This window comes from Camarhynchus parvulus, chromosome 3, assembly GCF_901933205.1.
Source record: "Camarhynchus parvulus chromosome 3, STF_HiC, whole genome shotgun sequence".
NCBI lineage: Eukaryota > Metazoa > Chordata > Aves > Passeriformes > Thraupidae > Camarhynchus > Camarhynchus parvulus.
In genome coordinates, this window is record NC_044573.1 from 86,342,616 (window position 1) to 86,363,121 (window position 20,506).

At 41.3% G+C, this 20,506-nt stretch overlaps 2 protein-coding genes across 3 annotated transcripts; both read right to left on the reverse strand.

Moving 5' to 3' along the window:
- Positions 1-704: 704 nt before the first annotated feature.
- LOC115902121 (glutathione S-transferase-like) lies at positions 705-6,699 on the reverse strand. The gene is made up of 7 exons (XM_030945348.1): positions 6,678-6,699; positions 5,502-5,615; positions 4,801-4,852; positions 2,916-3,048; positions 1,925-2,066; positions 1,138-1,269; positions 705-827 (listed from the first exon to the last, which is right to left on the reverse strand). The coding sequence occupies exons 2-7, from the start codon at positions 5,586-5,588 to the stop codon at positions 705-707; spliced, it is 669 nt and encodes a 222-aa protein (XP_030801208.1). The 5' UTR covers positions 5,589-5,615; positions 6,678-6,699.
- Positions 6,700-9,217: 2,518 nt separating this feature from the next.
- LOC115901989 (glutathione S-transferase-like) lies at positions 9,218-19,791 on the reverse strand. Of its 2 annotated transcripts, none has more exons than XM_030945117.1 (7): positions 19,746-19,791; positions 15,683-15,799; positions 14,951-15,002; positions 11,661-11,793; positions 11,197-11,338; positions 9,660-9,791; positions 9,218-9,514 (listed from the first exon to the last, which is right to left on the reverse strand). In XM_030945117.1, the coding sequence occupies exons 2-7, from the start codon at positions 15,767-15,769 to the stop codon at positions 9,392-9,394; spliced, it is 669 nt and encodes a 222-aa protein (XP_030800977.1). In that variant the 5' UTR covers positions 15,770-15,799; positions 19,746-19,791; the 3' UTR covers positions 9,218-9,391. The 2 variants fall into 2 exon arrangements, with proteins under 2 accessions (XP_030800977.1, XP_030800978.1); XM_030945118.1 differs by lacking the exon at positions 19,746-19,791 and adding an exon at positions 19,549-19,589.
- Between the last annotated feature and the right edge of the window lie 715 nt (positions 19,792-20,506).

Genomic DNA, 20,506 nt, shown 5'->3' on the forward strand with positions numbered 1-20,506 from the left:
ACTCCTCCTTCTTCAATAAGTTTTAAGCTGGGGACCAGCATTTGTTTCTCAGAGTCTGCAAAGGGCTTTTACCTGCTGCAATAGATCTTCTGATAAAGAAACATGGGTGAAGCCGCATTACTGGACTTCCCAAGTGTCTAGCGGCAAAGCAGAGGTGCAGTAGGAGCTCTGGTCCAAGGATATTTCAAGTTAAGCTCAGAGGAAAGCCTAATACAAACATTCAACCTCAGCTAGCCAGAACATGCAGGCTTTTCTATGAATTTCCTAGGGGGAAAAAAAACCAAAACCATGGCCTACTATTTGGGATAGTCTGTCCTAATTATCCAACAATTCTTGGGAAGGCCAGAAAAACAGAACCAGACAGATCTTAGGCATAGAAGTAGCAGCAAGAAATCAATGAACAGCCAGGTTTTGAGTATCAATAGCAAGAATTTATTTCAGGTATTCTCTTTAGTTATTTAAAGCATTCTGTGTTGTACAATATATCGCCTATTTAGTGAACTATTTCCTTTGCTGGTACATTAATGTAGTTTCACAATGAAGTGTCTGCAGCAGACTAAAACCAGCCCTGTAGCTAAGGAAAGATCAAAAAGATTTTTTCACTCATTCCATTAATTTGACATTTCCATTCTTTTTAATTAATTTCACCTTGCTACTATCTGCAAATACAATGAAACAGAGTTTTTGTGGCTTTAGGGTGCTGCTCAGGAGTAGAAAATTTTCATCACTTTGTCTACAACATCGTCATCTGATGGTGGTTTCCTCTGGCTGCCAGGCTGCAGGAATTTCTTTATTGTGGGGATATTGCTTAGTCTTGCTTTGAAACTCTACAAAACAAAATCAAAACAGCACTGGAATCGTTGTAACTGTCAGACATTTCAATGTTATCAATGCTCTGAAAGACACATCACAGCTTGATGCTGCAGAAGAAACTATATGCTTCCCCTCTTATGCTTTTGGGGTTGTAGTGACAGAATGTGGCAATAACAATGAGGATGTGGGGCCAGCTAAAAGTTCTTAGGGTATTTTATTATTTTGCATGTCACTTCTGACCCTCTCACTCCCCCATATTTCCCAGCCACTTTAAATCAGTGCCCTTTCCAATTAATTCTCCATTCAAACTGCCCATTCATTTACCTGCAAGAGAGGAAATTTGGCAAAGATATCAGGCTTCCACTCCTCTACCATTAAAATGATTTCAAGTAATTGAACATCTGCCCTGCTCAGCTGGTTGCCAACCAGAAAATCTTTTCCATGGCCTTTCAAAACCTAAAAACAAAGAACCACAAGCAGATGATGTCTTTTCTCGGTCTTTTATTAGTTCTATTCTCATAAATGATGTGATATCTTCAAAGCAGGGTCACACATTGCACAGAGTTGTCAGTGAAAGAAGGAAATGCGGTTCAAACATCTGTAGTACAAACAATGATCTGAAGGCACCGCCATCCTAGGCATCATCTATCAGCTCTTTCACTTCTACATTCCTGTCTGGCAGCTCAGTTGTGCTCATCTTGCCTTGGCTGCTGTAGCTGCACTGAAGGCTGAGCCGTATGAGACACAGAAGGAACTGCAATGCTTTTACACAGCATGTATGGTACAGGGCCACCTACACTTCAGGAGGAAACTTGATGTCAAAGCTGGTGCTGTAGTGTCTTTTGTCTGAAACAAGACACACACTGAAACATGGACATTTGAGGAGCTCAGGGTGTGCTGGGTTTTTCAGCTCTACATCTCTCCCAGATCTGAAGTGCCTTCTGTCCCCTCTGAGTGTCCTGTCTCCACCTTAATCCCAGCACCACTAAAAACAGAGCATTGATATTCCAGTGGTAGCTTCTCTCCGGTTTTCCTCCATAAAACTTGTGTGCTTCCAGGATGGAGGTTCAAGGTAACAGCATCAATTGAGCTGCAACTCTTTGCCACATACCTTCTCAAAGACTGGGAAGTATCTGTTTTCAGCCTTGTCCATCATATTTGCAAAATGTTCCTGCTTTTTGTCTGCTGGTTGGATTTCATATGTCATGAGTAACTCATTCAGATCGAACATTCCTTCCACGTACATATCGATTCTGAAAGGAAGAGATCCATTTGGTCAGGTCACACAGTAGGTCTGAAGAGCACAATAACTCCTGGCACAACCTGACTGAGATGCTGGGAAATCCCTGCCCCTTCTATCCCACACACACACACACACATATAGCCTGGCAAAGTTCCCCCTGGAATGCACTGGGGCCAGGCAGGGCGGGAGCTTGGGCCAAAGGCAAATGCAAAATTCCTAGGGAAACATAAAGACTGGAGGACTCCCACTTCTTACTGGGACTGATTCTTGTCTGGAATATGGGTTTGTGAACCTGACTACAGAATTGTCATGTGTGCCATCCAGACTTGGGTTAAAAATCCAGTAAGACAGCCCAAGTTTAACTGCAGGTCCATACCATTTCTACCAAATATCTTGACACATGTGTTTACCAGGGCTTATTAATTTCAAGCACTCAGAAATGCCTCAGGTCAAAACATGGGCCCCAGGAGTCCTGTCCTTTAATAACCTGTAATTAAATCTGTACTAATTCCTGGCTATTTGAGAGTGGAGGGTTCTTGTTCCCTTAAAAGACATTGCCCTGAATGTGATGAGGAGAAAATGATGCTGCTGACAACTGCTGGAGAAAATGAAAAGCAGCAGCCACCTGACTGCTTTCTTCTGATAAGTGCATAGACCTCTGACTGATGATTCCTGGGCTCACTTGCCCTGTGGAATCCAGCTGGCTCTCTCTGCTGTAGACATCAGCTGCAGCCACAGTGATCTCGTGCAGTGCTGCCCTCTCCCACTGAATCGAGCAGGGAGCTGGGATACCCTTGTGTTTCCCTGAGCTACAGGGTGAGCTGGGCTCTAATAAGCAAAGGTGGCACTGTTACAGTACAGGGCTCTCTCCTTCATGTCCTTCCCGTAGAGGTTGTACTTGGTTGATATGTAGTTGGCAATGGCTCTGGTCTGCACCAGCTTCATCCCATCAATCTCTACCATTGGCACTTGCTGAAAGAGCAGGGATCCATCTAGGCCAAAGAGAACAACACAAGGAGAAGTTCAGTCCCTCAATGGGAACCACCAGCATGTGTTAGGCCAAGTAACCACATGTATACTTTTTTTTTAGAATCTGAATCAGTCTGACTGGATAAAAAATCCCAAGATCATCAAATCCAATTGTAAAACCAACAATGCCTAATTCCACCACTAAACCATGTCCCCAAGTGCACGTCTACACGCAGCGAGTCAACCACTTCCTTGGGCAGCCTCTTCCAATGCTTGACAACCCTTTTGGTAACAACCTTCCTCATTCTTACAGGAAGATGTGGAAAATGCTCACCATTGCAGCAACCTCTTCTTAGTGACATGATAACAACTTAATATTATAGAAATGAAGTTGCCGGAATTTTAGATTTGAGGAAACAGTCAAATGCAGAACTGGCAGCTGTCACACACTGAAAAATACATGCACTGCATGGCTCTAACACAGGTGATTTTCATGGAGGTTCATAGAGATGAGAAGGACTGAAAGATCTGGTCCAGCCAGTTTCTGTCGTGTTTTGCTAAATACATCTGCACTTTCCAAGCACTGGCCAATATACAATGTGAATAATAATGAATATATAAACAATAGTGGATAGAAAAGGAAAGAAGACCGTGGTGACAACTTTTTTGACTTTACAAATGGCATCTCATCTGTACAAGCATGAAGTGGGACGAATAAGTGAATTCCACGAGATTCCTGCAAAACCCAAATATCACTTGGAGTGAGGCTGGAGCCATGCAATTCTTCTGCTAGCATGCAGAAACCTTGTCCTGGCAAGAAGAAATACCACCAGAAAGAGAGGTATCAGATCAGAGAGTCAGCAAGAGTTTTTGCTTAAGGAATCATATTTCTTGACTCAGATGACTGATCAGCTATGTCCTTCTTTGTAAGGGTGCATTTAGCTTTACAACTGTGTCCCAAAATACTTTCTGAAAGACAGCCTGTGACAGGGGCCCATGTCATTATTCCTACAGGACAGCAGGACTGCAAATGCTAACCCAAGCTCAGCTTTGTTTCCACAGGCCAGGTGAAGGGCACAGACATGCAATTTGGTTTGGAGGAATCATGATTATCATGTCAGGAAGACAGAAGCTGAAGCCAGCGCAGGGGGTTGTTGCCTTGGGAGGCAGGAATGCAGCAGAGGAAGAGATTAACTTGGAAATCTGGATCTCTGTTTTCATAGGGATTATAAAACAACAACTTTGGAGGCAACCTAATATTCTAATGACTTTCAAGATGATTTGAAGACAAAGGTCTCTATTGCCATAGGATGGAAGGCAATGGACACAAGCTGAAGCAAAGAAGAGTCTATCATCTGAACTTCAAGAAAGGCTCTTTGACTGTGTGGGCTGTCCTGAGAAGCTGTACATTCTCCAACCTTGGAGATACTCAAAACCCAGCTGGACATGGTCCTTGGTAACTGGCTGCAGGGGCCTTGCTTGAAGTGGGGAGGTGGAGTAGATAACCTTAAGAAGTTCTTTCTGACCTCAGCCCTTCTGTGATTCAGTGAAGACCGAAGCAACTGGGTGGATGATAACAGCTAACACACTGCAGGACCTCTCTCTGCACCTATGAGAGCTCATGTACAATCCAGTTAAGGGACTTTCATTATAAGGCACTAAGATTTAACAATTCTTAAGTGTTCTCAGACAAGTAACTCTAATTCTAATTTTAATTCTGATTCTTCCTATTTTTACTATTGAGCTGTTATTATCTAAAAGTGAAGGAAACTTACCCTTCTGTAACTTTGTCAGATCCTCCTTTTTTTCCAGGTAAGATTCTTCAAACTGCAGGAAGGAGAAAAATTCTGTTGTCATTCTATGATTTAGCCTCTCCTCATTTAGGTAAAGAAGACCTAAAGAGATGTGTTTTGGGCAATTTTATTTTTTATAACATTAATCATATTTGAAAGCTGTCAGGCACTTTGGCCATCACTGTGACAGAAACCCGTGGTGAAACACACAGATTCCCATACACCATCTCTGGTTTAGTATCAAAATCTGTCAGAGGTAAAAAACCTTACTTTGTGGTTTACAATATCCAGTACCTTCAATGGCAAACTATATCGAGGCAGCAATAATAATCTCTTGCTGTTTTGGACATTGGAATTTAACTGAAGGTACTCAGAATTGCAGGTACTTGACCTCTGTAATCAGAAGATTAAGAAGCCAGGTTCTGCTGCTGGGGTTCTAAATTTCTTCTCTCTCTAGCTACAGGGGAGGAGCATTTGTGGTGCTACCTGAGGCTTTGCACACAATGCATGCACGTGAGACAGGAACTTGTCCCCTGCTTAGGGCAAGCTCGTGGTCCCTGTTGGCCTGCTCAGCAATGCACTAAAGGCAGAGCTTGAAACTGCTGCTCAGTCACACTTTTCAGGTGGAACAGTAGAAGCACATATTTGTCACAGGATCTCAGTACAAAAGACCAGAAGCAAACCTCAACCCCAGCTGCTGCCAGGAGCCACCGAATTGTTTCCATGCGGCCACGTCCATTGAAGTAGTGCAGCCTGGGTTTTCCAGACATGTTTCCACCGGCCTGATTCCTTGGTATCTGCAATGAAGAAAGCAGGTTTGCAATTTGTCTCAAAGTTGTCTTGTTTGAAACCACTGATTTATGGTTCAAGACTTTAATTAATCAACAGTGGAGATAAAAGAATATATTGAGAGACTGCCATGTGTCATTCTGCCTTCAAATGTTTCTTACACATGCAGAATATTTAAGCAGAATTCTGTACTTAGAATTGGCCCAGACAGAGAACAAGTGACTTTAAAGTACTTTTAAACTTTGCATCCAATGTGTTCTGTTCTGACTAGAAAGCTGTGTGTGCTCTTTGTGTATTTTGGCATTATCTCAGAACACAGATTACTGTTTAATCAGATACATGCTATAAACTCAGCAATTCTCTGCTTTCTCCAGCAGCTATTATGCTCCATTACAACCAGCCAGGAAGGAATCCTTTCCATCAGTCAATCCCTTTTACAACACTCCCTAATTCTGTAATTTCTTTAGACAAACCTCCAAAACATGGAAGTTAATTTTGCCTCTGGTATCATCAGATTTGCCTTTACCACAGGCACAGCCACAGGGCAATGATTGCTTGGTCCAGTTGCAATTCTGCTGGAATTTCGAGCAACAACAATTTCTAGGCAGAAACTTAAAGCAACAACACCACCCACCCCACTCAGAACCACGTGTCACATATGTCACCTGCCCCACTCAGAACCATGTGTGCACATCAGCCACAAACTCACACAAGCAGTGCCCAGCCTATACCAGCCTCACAGCTACTGACACCCTGTCAGCAACAAAGCTGAAGCTTTAACAGCAGCAAAAGGAAAACGGCCAATGCACCACCATATTCCCCTTGTAAAGAACATGTCAGCTTCTCTACAGTAGGAATGAGGAGGTGAAACACTCCCCATTTCTTGTATCTGCACTTCTTTTTCTAATTCTGTGCACCACAAAAGCAGCTGATTAAGAATTAACATTTGGTACACATATCCATATTACTAAAGAAAATACATACACACATTTATTCTATAAAACCCATTCAATGACTGAGTTTCATGTACAAGCCCCTGCATTTTAGGGAAAATAAAGTAAAAAACTCACCTTATGCACAGTGTGACCCACTCTAAACTTACAGCAGTTCTGCCTTAAGATTATATAACTCTGGAGCTCCTCCTACATTGAGCATTCCAAACAGCTCTCTGCAAACAGGAAACTTCTCTCTGAAGCAAACAAAAACCATTATCTCTGTTTAGCTACTTCCCACCTACAGAAAATAAATTCCTGACTAATGCTGACTAGAAATGTAAAATAAATCAGAGGTCATGATCATTGGAAATATCTGTGCTAGCACAAAATGGTTATATGCCTCCGATTTTCATTGCTTGTTACCATGCTAGCTAAAAATAATTATAACAGCTGAAAAGCTCACTCAGATTAAAAGGATACTGCTATGGCAATCTCACTTTTATTCTAGGGGGTTTTTGTTTGGTTTTTTTTTTTTGCTTTTTACACATTGCTATTTTACATAAATCACATCAACTAATTCAACTCGAATCTTTCACAAGTTTCTATGCCTTGCTTAGTGCATATTCCTTCAGGTGAGTTCTGTTGAATCCTCTCTGGATTCAACATCTGCCTTGGTTTGTTTTTTTTATTTTTCCTGAATTTGACTCAGTGAAAATACACACCACAGACAGCTGAAAGAGACAGTACATGAAGCGTGGCATCAGAAGGCAAACTGCACTCTGCACTCCTGACTGCTTTATTTGGACAACTGAATAGATTTCAAAAAGTCATACATTTAAATACAGCATACATTCCCATGTACCCTCCTGCCTATCTAACCTACCTGGGTAATATTGTTGTAGCCATCACCTGCAGTTACAGTACAGCAGGCTGTCTCTTTCATGTCCTTCCTGTATGCATACTTGATTGCTTGGTAGCTGAAAATGATCCTCATCCTGTCAATCCTTACTGTTGGCGTCCCATGCTTGACAATAAAATAATCTTAATAATTTATTTAGAGATAGAATCACAGAAGGACAAGGCATCAAAAGAGTCACAGCTGCAATGTATTGTCTTTTAGGAGGTGCCTAGCCCCCATATGGAACACTCTCTATCCCATACGGCACGTAAGGGGAGCCAGGCTTCACAAAAGAGGACCCCTGACTGAGGGCACCTCTTGTAGCTCCCCATTCTGGTTAGGGCTCTATGTCCCTCTGTCCCCTCCTTACATTTTGGGAAGGTCTTCCATCCAGCCCCTGACACTGTTGGAAACACTGTTACCCACATTTTTGGACACATATGACTTATGACACAGAATGTAGGATAATGTAGGAGATTGAAGTTCTCATGCAGTGACATGTGCAGTAAGGTGCATCTGGCTGTTTCACACACCCAAACTCCCTCTTAGGTAACTTGTCTGGATTCACCATTTGTAGGCCTGCCCCTGATAAACTCTAGGAGACATCCTGAGTCTAGTGATCACCTAGTAGGGAAACACGAGTTCAAGCCTAAAAGTTAATGATAGTGTAGACAACTTAGAAAAACCCATCTCACCTAACTTTGTAGACACCTACATCTGGTCTAGCTGTCTAATCTCCTTCCAATAGGTCCAAATTCAGGAGGAATCCCTCAGCATGCTCTTCAGTTACAGCTGAACTATGCAAAAATGATTGTGTCTCAACTCAGATAAAAGTTTTGATGAAGCCAGTCCCTTCAGCCTTCCCTTAGAGGTAGGGGAGAGGAGCACCCTCTTCAGAGGGTAATTTAATGCCAACAGACATTTCTTGTTCTGTCACAAGTATCCATTGAGATTTCAGGCAACTAAGTCCAATATAGTCTGTCTCATAACTTGACTTTCGGAATATCACTTCACTGAGCTATTTTGGGAAATATTATTCTTCTGTTTTCTCCCTCAGGTTCATTTTTCCATATTTTTCTGATTTCTTTTTTTCTTCACTCATGTCATAGACTATTAAGCATCAGATCTGATTACTGACAGTCGTTGGAACACAGTTTCCTTCTAAGCAGCTGCTTCTCTGTTGCATCAAGGCTGTTTATTGTCTGCTGTAATATTTTTATTTGAAATTAAATGGACTGTGAGTATCTGTTGCTCTGTGTTCTCTCCTAAAGGTGTAGAAATAAACCCCCTCTGCCTTGCCACAGTCTGCAAAGCAGACTGCACCTTGCTTTCACAACACTTTGCTCTCAAGAGGTAATATATTTGTAAGCAGCTTGGGAGTAGCTGGTATGATCATTCAGGTTTGAAATACCTGATTTATAGACAAAAGTAATCAGTTTTGCAAAAACTTTACTGAGAGACCTTAAAAATCCAATTCACCCACAAGCTTTAAATTTGAGAATGGAAATTTGAAACAAGTCTACTTCTTTAAAGGGTAAGTGGTGCTGCAAGTCTTCTCTTTCTTCTCTTCCACAGTTCTTACTCTGAGCTTCTTTTCATGTAGAAAATATCTTCTCCAACAAGTTGTATTCTCACAATACTAACACTGCATTGTTCCTTTTCCAAATTAATAAATTCCCAACCCTACAAACAGTTCTTTGCTTCCATATCCCTTTGTTTTCATGTTTTGCCAAGCATTTGATATCAATAAAGAAAAAGCTGCTGTCACATTGCCAGTGTAACAGAAAGCTTTATTTCTGGTATGGGTTGCTTTGTTCCTCTAGCACTGGTTTTAACTAAAACAATACTAATTTGCTGAGCTTCCTTCTCCTTTGGTTTAGGGTTTGGGGTTGCTGCTCTGCTTTCTCCTGCTCTCCCAGCATTTTGGGTCTCACCAAAGGTGGCAAGGCTTTCATTTCTTAAAAATCTTCAACACAGTTTCTACATAATGGGCATCTGGTGGGGGTTTCCTTGGGCTGCCAGGCTGCAGGAACTTCTTAATTGTAGGCATATTGCTCATTTTGGTTTTAAACACCTAAAAAAATATATATATAAAATTAAAAAACAGAGCAAGAGAGGAATTCCAGCCACAAACAAAGTGATTTATCCAGCACAGGGAGATGATTACATCAGGACTGACCTCTAGCTCCTGAATACAGCATGCTCAGTAATTAAATTACCTGCAGCTGAGGAAACCCTGAGATCACGTCAGGAACTTTCTCCTCCACTGCTAAAATGGCTTCCATTAGCTGAACATCTGCCCAGCTGAATTTGTTGCCCACAAGAAAGTCTTGGCCATGTTGTTTCAAAACCTGGAGAAGACAAGAAAACATGGGTTGCAGATGAGAGTGGGGCATATGGGCATCCTTGGCAGCTAAACCTCACAGCACAGCCGCAGAGCTGAGCAGCAATTCTATCTGAAATTTCAGGGTGGACTTTTCAGCTGAAGCTGAGCCTAATTTTCTTTACTGCTAGGAAAAAATTCAGTTTTGTTCATTTGGTGTTCTAGTATACAGACTACAAACTTTGGTCACTAAGTAATAATGAATGATGATGGGCACCAGGAACAGAAACAAAACCACGTGCTTAAGTAGACTAGTAACAGTCCTAGAATTAGAAACAGGGACAATGGAGCAAGCAACAAGCAATTTAAGGAATTCATAGAACTCCCATTTAGATGTTTCATGTGAAGTAATGTCCAATGCTGATATCAGGACGTGTCACAGACATTTCTTTTATGAAAAATCCTCTCTTAGGATTTTCCTGCTGAAGCTGAGAAGTTCAGCAGCCAGACATAAACAATAGGTTATCTGCTTCTGTGGAATGCAGCAGGTCAGTTCTGGATTGGCCCAGATTGAGTGTTTGGAGGTAATGGCCAATCCGGAACTGAGCTCTCTCGGACACAGTCCGAGAGAGCAAGGTTTGTTGATCATTCTTTACTTTCTATTCTTAGGTAGCTAGCAGCTTCTGGAAACTCCCTTTTCTTTTTCTTTTTAGTATAGTTATAATAGATGTATATATCATAACTTAATAAATCAAGCCTTCTGATTATGGAGCCCATCTCGTCTCTTCCTTCACCCCGAAAACCTTGTGGCCAACCGGCGACAAGGAAGCAAACTTAGAAATGCAGAATTGCAACAACTAACTAAAGAAAATCCCTGCCTTTGGGAACAGACTATTTTAGTGCTAAGAACTTGTGTGATGTTCAGCCTTCATTATTGTTTTGCAAGAAAACTAGATCAATATTACGAAAGTGGGAAATATTGCCAAATGCATGAATCATATGGGTTGGGTTTATTGTTTTATAAATCTGTGACTGTAGTTTTACTAAAGTACTCCTTTCTACAGGATTTATGTACAAGGAATTTTTGCATTCCTCCAGTTGAAACTTTTCCAAATGAAATTAAGTATGGCGGAGAGATGGGCTTCAAACAAATATAAGTATAGAACTGCTCCTTCAAGAAAAATAATCACAAAAGTTTTAGTGAAAAGTTTTTCTGTACAGTTGAGAACATATTGCGTCACAGATATTCAAATACCACAGCCCTGACAACACAAGCAAACAAAGAGAAGAAGATGTGCTGCTGTATTTCCCCTTTTCTGATAGCCAAAAAAGCTGAGGATTGGGAACTGACCTACACTACAAACACATTCTTATTTTGCAGAAACTTTTTGGATAATTGCAAGTTTGATAGACACATACTTGCTGTCACTTACCTTTTCAAAGACTGGAAAGTACCTGTTAGTTGCTCTGTCCTTAATTGACTCAAGATTTTTCTCCTTTGCATCAGGTGGAGAGAAAGGAAACATCAAAATCATTTGCATCAGATCTGATATTCCCTCCACATACATGTCAATCCTGTTGGTCAGGGGAAGATGGGAGAAAAAAAGCACAGAAGTTATTTAATCTGTTTTCCAATTAACTAAGGCAACTTACAGGAATTTTATATCACCAATATAGTGCCAATTTTCACAGCCAAAACTAAGCATGAACGAAACCTGAATATTTTTCTAAAAGAACAGAAGCCTGTTTCTGATAGGAGCATTTCAGAAGCAGTGGTTAAATCTTATTATTAGCCTTTTTGATGCCTTTATATGGGATTTACAGGATTGAATTTGGTTTATATAATGTAGCTATCAAATAACAGACTGCTCTGTTAGTGATAGGAGGTGTTACATACAGGGCTCTCTCCTTCAAGTCTTTCCCATAGAGATTGTATTTCCCTGCTATGTAGCTCGTGATGGCTCTGGTCTGCACCATCTTCATCCCATCGATCTCAACCAGGGGCACTTGCTGGAAGAGCAGGAATCCATCTAGGGTGGAGAGGTGAAGGAAAGCCTGTTAGTTCCTCCTGCAAGGTATACAGGAGAGTGAGACACTGAGCACATTTCTCTTGCAGTGTAGGAGACCACTGATGTCTTGCTCAAACTCACAGCACTCAACTAACATTGTGGGGAGGATCAAACAGCCTGCATCACACTCCTGTAGCAAAGTCACCACAGCACAGCTGGGCCCTGGGCTTGACATCATTGACAGAGCTTCACTGGCTGGTGGGAGTTGGCCCTTGCCTGCACCTCTGCACTTCTGGAGCCTGCCTCATGATGGCAGGAAAAGCCTGAACCAGCACTTTCAACCCAAAAAATAGGAGGAGAATAAAGATACCTAGTAAATCTGAACTTTAAAAAAATCCAATGATTTTGAATGCAGATCAATTCCCTGACAGGGACATACACGGGTAGTACTGCAGCAAGACCAAGCTGCAGGAATACAGGAAAGGGTCAGGCCACTTCAAATACACTGAAGCTACAGAGCTAAAGGAGAGCCTGTGACAGCTGTTGGTGTTTGAGTAAGTTTCACACAGTCACTTCAGGACCAGAGTTTGAGGGTCCCCATGGATTTTACAGGCCTAGTCTCAGTGCCATTCTACAATTTAGGCCTATATAGAAACATCTTTATAGTCTCATTTTCTGCTGGTGCTGGTAGGGGCAATTGTCTGAGCTTTCAGTGAGGCAGTTCTGAGAGCTAAGCACACACAGAGATTCAGCATTGCAAAGTCAGTCTATTCTAGACTGGTTTTCTGCTGGACTAATTCACTGTTTTTGGAGACACTCCCTCCTCCATCTACATACTAATGGCATCCAGAGAACAATCCTGACCTGTGTATAATCACAGCAGAACTCCAAATCCAAATAGGCAGCTGCCACTTGCAGCTCAAAGTCAATGATTTCTTTTAATTGCTCAATTTATATCTGTTTGGTGAATCCTTCTTTCGGATAGGAAGGTTCATTTCAACAGGCACATCTGCCTGCCTTTTTCTCCAGAGCTGTTAAAATACCTTGCTAGGCTAGAATTAATATTCTTCACTCATTCTACATTATTAATTTACAGTTGAAATTCAAAGAGTAGTTATCTCTGCAGCAACAAATGGCTTGTATTTACTTCTTGTAAACATTCACAGAAAGATCACGTGTGTTCTTGTCTTTCCAGAACACACCTCTGCATCTTAAGGAAGCAACATTACTGCTACCTATCTAGAGAACAATAGAATAGGAAAACTAATAGATCTGGAAGGATATTTTTCGGCAGAAAGATGTGAAGTGAAAAATATAATTTGTCTTTCTGGCCCTTGACAAAAAGCAATGCAGCAAATATGACTGAATACACCATTTGTTTCTTAGCTACAGAAAAGAGAATTCCCTCTTAAAATCAGTGGACTGCCTCTCCTCCCTCATTTTGCAGGGAGAATCACTTCACATAACCACAGCACAGAATACATATGCAGGATTAAAAGGAGTCTAGCAGTAATTCCAGGGATTGGGTTGTTCTCTCCAAAGGTGGTCTGTGCAGCACACATTAAAAAAGAATCACCTTCTATTTGTAACCAACCAGCAGAGCTCACTGACACCCAGGTACCACCTGGGCAATCTTTGGCTGCACAGATTGAGCCAGGTTAGTCATGCCGCAGGCCAAGAGGTACAGGTCTGCTCAGGCCAAGGGTATTTAACTCTCTTTGCCTCCAAAACGACTGTCTCTCTGCAAGCTGCCTGTTGGGAACAGCCTCTGGCCCAGGCATCATCCTGACACTGCTGGGGCACTGCCTGGAGGATCATCAGCTGGCACAGGCTGGGCCTGTCTAAGGCAAGTCATGCCTGGGCCAGTCTAACTATGTGGAAGTGTCTAAACACAGGAAACTGTCAAAAATCATATTGGTAGGGAGAGAAAAAAAGTTTAAGGGAGAAGTATGTAGAGTTACTCCTGTTGAATCCTGCCCTGCACAACTGGCAACATTCTAGAGGCCCCTTCATCAGGATGACTAATTTATTCATCTTTCTTCAACCCATTCTATGAAACCACACCTTTTTTCTTTGTGTTCTCACCATCTTAAAATCAATATATAGACATAGAACGCTTGATCTTCCTTATAAAACTTCCCTATCCTTTTCACCACCATTTAATCCTTCTCTCTGGAGATCAATAAGCTCAGATACAATCCTGGTTACACTATCATTCTTTCTAGATAACCTACTCTTGTGAAGAATATAGAGATTTGGGCTTTCAGTACCCGTGCTCTTACATTTAGAGCTACAATTGGTTTGTGTACACTGCGCTGTCCTCCCACATTGTAAGAGTCCCAGCAAACTGGACCTGCAAATTTAATTCTTATCTACTTAATACCACTTCTATCTTATTTTTGTTCACTTTAGTTTTCCCTGACAGAATTTCTTTAGACACAGCTTTTTCTTTCTGAGTTCTGCCACAACGCAGGCAAGACCTCTTCCAAGCCTCCTTGTACGGCTTGGCAAGCCCAGCCTGCTCCAGGATTTCTCTCACATGTCTTGGGCAGCAGGTAAACTGCGGGGCATATGCACACTCTACTGCTCCTCACTGTCCCAACTCCTTCCCCACTCTGGCAGGAAGGTCCTCTCTTTCCAGGGTGTCAGCAGAGGGGTTCACTGCTGGATTACTCTGGCCAGATATCAAGAGCAGTGGCTAGGGCTCTGCACTGGTGTGTGGGAAGAACTGGTCTTGCTCCCAAGCTTGGCATGAAGCTTTTGTGGCATGCTGCTTTGACCATGCCATGCTTTCCACAGGTCTCTCTGCTGGCTCCATGCTTTTTAACTAGGGTAAGCTTCCAACCTCAGGCTCAGGGAGTTCTTGCCCTGGACCAAAAATGTGCCAGGTACCATGCTAACAATTCAACAGCATAGGTAAGTAAGTTGTATTAAGTAGTAAGTAGAAGTGTTTGCCTGTTTAATGTACTAGAGTAAGTACAATCACAGAAGTGCTGACTTTTAGCTTATACCATTTATTTGGCACTGGAAATAGCAGGTTACTCAAAGCTAGTATTGTACTATTCAAGGTGTGCACCCAGAAGTTTTCACTGGTTTAAATAAATTATTTCAAACCACAAGTTTAGCTAGGCTGGACAATTATTTTGAAGGACTAAGTCTTAGGTGTCAGGAATCTTACCTTTGATTAACTTCTCATACTGCTCTTTTGTTTCCAAATAAACTTCTTCAAACTGAAAAAGGAGTAAGAATTGTGTCACGCTGCTGTATTTGAACATTTTTCTTCTGTTAAGTGATAGCACATAACCATGCCTAGAATTACTGAGTTAAGCATAAGGTAATGAGCTAGATCTGCAGCTGCACTGTTTAGGTGCAGATGTCCCAAGGATCCCTCACACACCCTGGCAGCTGATGGGGAGCAGAAGGAGGGCCTGGACACTTCTGTATCAGTGCACTGATTCAGAAATAATTGAAGACCAAGCTCAAACAGAGTGCAGGCATCTACAGAAACAAGACAGGTTGGAGCCAGTGCCAAGGGAAGCACAAGGCACATCAAATATTTCTAACCCCACCCCAGCATACACACATTGCAACTGCAAACTTATTAAGACTGCTAGCACAGCTAGATAACTTGTAATTAATAAAGGCCCTTTAAATAAATCCCCATTTTGTCCCCTTATGATTAATCACTTCAGGAGATTGCTACCACTTCTAATAAACTCTAAATGCCACTGAGTTTGCATCCCAAGTATCAAGCATAGAACAAGGTAGTTAGAAACATGCAGTGCCACTGGACAAAAGAATTTAGCCACCCTCATGCAGCTTTTATTTGCCACATGCATGTTAAATTGTCCTTCACTGAGGAAAGTAGAGAATACCAGTCTGTAACACTCTACTGAAAACGTCAACCAACCTCCACACCAGCTGCTGCCAACAGCCATCGTATGGACTCCATCCGGCCCCTTCCATTCAAGTAGGTAAGCCTGGGCTTCCCCGACATGATCCTGAGCTCCTGGTTCCCTGAAAGATACTAAGTGCAAGACAGTACCTCGTAAAACTGGTGTTTTAAGCACAGTTATTTTGAGAGGAGATGCACCTTTTATTCTTGCTATACCTTTTGAAGTTTAAATTTCATTTGGTTCAAAACATAAAATGAGAGACAGGCCACACAGCCTGTGCTAGTAAAGGAAAGATGTGTGAATCTGTAAAGCCTTCTCCAGTGCTGCTGGGGAGGCTTCTTATGACTGTAAGCAAACACGGACCTGTTTAAACAAGTGATATGAGTCCCTAGCTACAGGGGGAACACTGCTGTCTATGAAGACAATTATACAAAGCTACTGAAAATCCTGCCACATCCTCAGGGAAATTACTCACCTAACCTCACTGCCCATCATCATCATTGAAAAGAAGAAAAGGAAAACACGCTTTACCAGTAGGCTGAAATTTGTCTAGCTTTGTTTGCCATATGTGCATTTTGCAGCTTCATATGCAGTCCATTTCTTTCCTCAAAGAGGGGTGAATGAATTGTTGATACTCCCTTTATTCCATTAAAGATGAGCTTCCTTGGCCATCTTCCTGTAGCTGGCTGCATGGCTACAGCCCATTTCCTTGCTGCTTATGGCAGCCTTGAGGTGTCCCTCAAAGCCAGATGTGGAACCTAGCTGCATTGGTTCCTAATGGCTCAGAGTGCCTCACTTAATAAAATTTCCAGATGACTCCAGTTTTCCCAGAGTTAAAGTCAAAGCTGCATCATTACATCTGTCACACCTTGCATCCAGTTGACATTTCCTATTTGAATCAGGCTCAGCACACTCCAGTAGCATGTTTTCTTCAAGCCATAGTGCTTTGTAGGTGTATTTAAAACAAAGTACATTTGGAACATATTTTGCCCAAACTTCACTTAAATAAAAAACAAAATTGAGACTTGCCCCTTGAGCAATTCCAGTAAGAACCAAGTCATGCTACTAAAATAAATAGGGATATTTGGGGTAATTTAATAAACATAATCCAAATACACATTATGGAAAAAAGTATGTTCAGTTTTAAAGTGCGAATAGCTTCCTAATTACAATGTCTGGCTCTAGGGACAGTATTTTATTAGTTTCTGCATCTTGTGTGACTACTTTTCACTGTAGGGCAGTTTATCAATATAGTTCACAACAACTAGCTAGTGCTTCTTTCATTATCATACTTTTCAGCTTCGTTGCATCTCTATCATGTCAACACACATTGCCCCAACTTGTAACGCACAGAAACTTACAGTAAATAAGACTTTTCCTTTCACTAAAAAGCCAATGACTGAAGTTTCAAGTATATGAACCTCAATCCTCCTGATGAACCTCAATCCTCCTGGAAACATTATCTTTTATTTGCAGAAGAGTAGGAATAAGAAGCCTCAGGTATCATTTTATCATTTCACACGAACAAGAGATTTTATGTGGCATTAAATTATGTGAGAAGAACAACAACAAACATAGAATTAAAATTTGCCATAAGATTTTATTTTTATTAAAAAAACTGTCAGCTCTGAGTGGATTTTACCTACCTTAACCTTCCAACACAGAAAAAAAACCCCAACAAATACAAACAAACAAAGAAAACCATCAACAAGAACAAAAACCGCACAAACTAAAAAACAAAACCAAACAAAAAAACCCTCCTGAGTTTTGGTTAAAAGTCGCCTTAATCTTTAGATCTGCTGAATGTATCTCCACTGACTATACAGGAGCTGACACCCGTAGCTCACATACAGGCAGCTACTTTCAGTTCGCAGGTCTGGACCTGAGTCTTGTCTGGTGGGCTCAGTTTAGTTGCTCATTCCCCTGTGAGTACTGACACCTGAGATTCCCTAAAGATCAGAAGATACAACCCTCGACTAACTAGAAACTTGGCAACTTCTACGTTAAAAAAGCAAACCTATTCATCCAGACTCTCAACACTTTTTTCATTTATCTGGGGAAAGATACAGCCTACAAGGCCAAGGCCTCAGGATTTCACTCAGACCTCCACTATTTTTCTAGTTTTACTAAGAGACTTTCAAGGATGTACTGTTTAAAAAAGTGGATCCATTTTTGATAGAATATGTTGATGCTTTATTAGTAGCCAAGTAATCTTGTATAGCTGTCACCCATTCCTCATTGTTTGCCTTAATCAAAAATGGTCATTGGGCCTTTCTATATAAGTTACAATTTGTGTAAGGGAAGTACAGAATATCTGTGCAACACTCTTCAGCAAGATGAGTAGCTATTATCTGAAAATCATATTAAAACAATTCAAAACATTCCAAGACCAGGTACTAAAAACTAACACTTTTCAGAAGTTGTAGGATTCTGCCAGTGCCAGACAGCTCTTTCAAGGAAACAGGAAAACCCCTGATACTGATAACCAAAGGTGATGAAGAACCCATTCACTGGGCAACACACAAGGTTGTGTGTTGAAGATTTTGAAGTTAACTGCAGTTGTGCTGGGGCTGTCACACTGTGGTAAATCATTCACCTTGTTTGCACAAGAAGGGCAAGGAACAGCCTCTGGGATAGTAACTGACATGCCAAATCCCACTACACTACTCTTTCCACCTGGGAAAGGAATGACCTCACAGCTGTGTAGTAACCAGCCATAAAGCCTAAAAGGCTCAAGCAGATGTAACAGATGCGCTGTTTCTAAATACCAGTCTGGAATTGTTATTTGTGGGTGGTCACATTATCTGAGCAGCAACTGAAATACTAACTAGTGCGAATGAAGCAGCAGAAGTTCCACCACTCAGTCCAAAGCTGAGCACACAAGCAGCTGAATTAACTGCACTAAAAAAGATCTAGCAGCTGCTCCAAGTCTGTAAATATTTGTGCTGATTCTCAGTATGCATTTGGAGTGTGCCATGCCACTGGGCAGCTAGGGAAGCTGTGTGGATTTATGACTCCTAATGGAAGTAAACTATCCAATGCTCCACGAATTACTGAACTGTTAAAGTTATACAATTGCCAGAGAAATTTGTTATCATTCATCAGCCTGACCATATGGCAGAAGGACAAAAAAAGAGATAGGAAATGGCCTAACATATATTGCATAACAACAGTACAAACCACCAGGCTTATAAGTAGTCCATGGTATGAGCCAGTGTTTCTTGCTCCTGAAAAGCTATGTCTGACTGCTCCTGCTGAGGAAAATTGACTCTTGCAAAAGGTACAAATGGCCAAATGTCCAGGGACTGTTGAGAACAGGCATGGAAAACCTTCTAATTTTAATTAAGTAATATCTGATTCTCATAGCCAAAACACTACTCGGGACAACTGGGGACTACTGCACTAACCCAGACACTGCTGAAGAACTGGTTCATTTCATGAATTTATGCTGCAGTAAAATAAATAACTGCATCTTGCATACACTGCCCTGACGTCTAGCAAAAGCCTTGACATAAAATTTGACTACATACAATTTTTTAAATTGTTTTTGTCTAAAATCCATATTTCTATCCCATTTCCTACTTCCTTGTAAGCCTTAGTAATATGCCTGTCCAGAATTTCTCTGAGCCTCCATCTCAGGGATGCAAGAACAATTTAAGAGATCATCATCTTCCAAAAACAGGAGCACTCAGCATGAAGTGCTGTTTAGCCCTGGAGCTGAGATTACAGTCTAGCATATCCCATGGGCCAGCTTTCCTGCTCAAACCCAGAAGAAACAACACAGCGCTCGAGACTTGCAGTTTGTCCTCTCAGTTGTTTCATGGCTGCCTTTGTCAGCTCTAGACTGCACCACAGAATTAATTTCCTGATTAAAACGCACCTTTCTCTGGCATTTTCTCTCCTGCAGCTTCCGCTGGTGAATAACTATCAAGCCATTTTTAGTCTACCTGCCAAACAGACCAACAAAGGAAAGCAAAGAATTTACAATAGACCAGCAGACGCCCTAAAAAACTTAGTTGTGTCACTTTAAAATAGTCATGCAAATGCTTTAAGAAAAAGGAATTTTTAAGTTCTTACCTTCTGACCTTAACTCAGACTCCACCCAGCACAGGCAGGTTCCCCAGGGCTGTTTAAACTCTGCAGCCTGGGGGAGTTTCCAGCCATACCCAATAAGAGAAAAAAGCCTCCCAATGCTCTTAAACTCACGCTAGCCAGTTTAAAGACATATGGTTCTGAAAACTGACACCCAAGCAGAGACAGTCTTTGTTTCTTGATTTGACTACACCATGACACCAACCTCACAGTTTCTAAGGTAGCCATTTATTTGAACTGGTCTCTTGAAATTTTGGGGGCATTTTTCCCTAATACAAGAGTAAGACATTTGAAAACACTGAGAAAATTATAGATTTTTCCTGGGTTGTATTTAAGGTAATAGTAATCATTTAAAGAAAAACCACTAAAGTTTCTAGGCTTATTTAATTATTTGGCAGGTCCTTATTTTTGCTGCTGTATGGCATAGAGAAGTTACTCAAAGTATGGAATAACAGGGCTCAATTACTTTGAAATACAGTATCAAGCTTACTTGGTATAAAAAATGGACAAGCAGTTTATGTCACAATCCACCCTATGTCTCAAGGCAATAGCACTAATTTTTGAAGTTGAATGTACATGGCTAACACTCAGAGATTAAATAAATGATGATTTTCTTACCCATGAGAAGTAATTGTTTCAGCTTTTCTATCTGTATTTCAACTAAAAATCCCAAAACTGAAAGTGGATATGAACAGACACAAGGATAGCATAGCAAATGGAAAATGGGATTTGGGTGCCAAGATATG

Coding starts and splice junctions, on each gene's coding strand:
- LOC115901989 (XM_030945117.1), bottom strand. CDS start 15,769: ATGTCGGGGAAGCCCAGGCTTACCTACTTGAATGGAAGGGGCCGGATG. Junction 11,794..14,950: donor GTATGAGAAGTTAATCAAAG/GTAAGATTCCTG, acceptor TCTCCACCCTAG/ATGGATTCCTGCTCTTCCAG. Junction 11,339..11,660: donor GACTTGAAGGAGAGAGCCCT/GTATGTAACACC, acceptor CCTGACCAACAG/GATTGACATGTATGTGGAGG.
- LOC115902121 (XM_030945348.1), bottom strand. CDS start 5,588: ATGTCTGGAAAACCCAGGCTGCACTACTTCAATGGACGTGGCCGCATG. Junction 3,049..4,800: donor TCTGACAAAGTTACAGAAGG/GTAAGTTTCCTT, acceptor TCTTTGGCCTAG/ATGGATCCCTGCTCTTTCAG. Junction 2,067..2,915: donor GACATGAAGGAGAGAGCCCT/GTACTGTAACAG, acceptor TCTTCCTTTCAG/AATCGATATGTACGTGGAAG.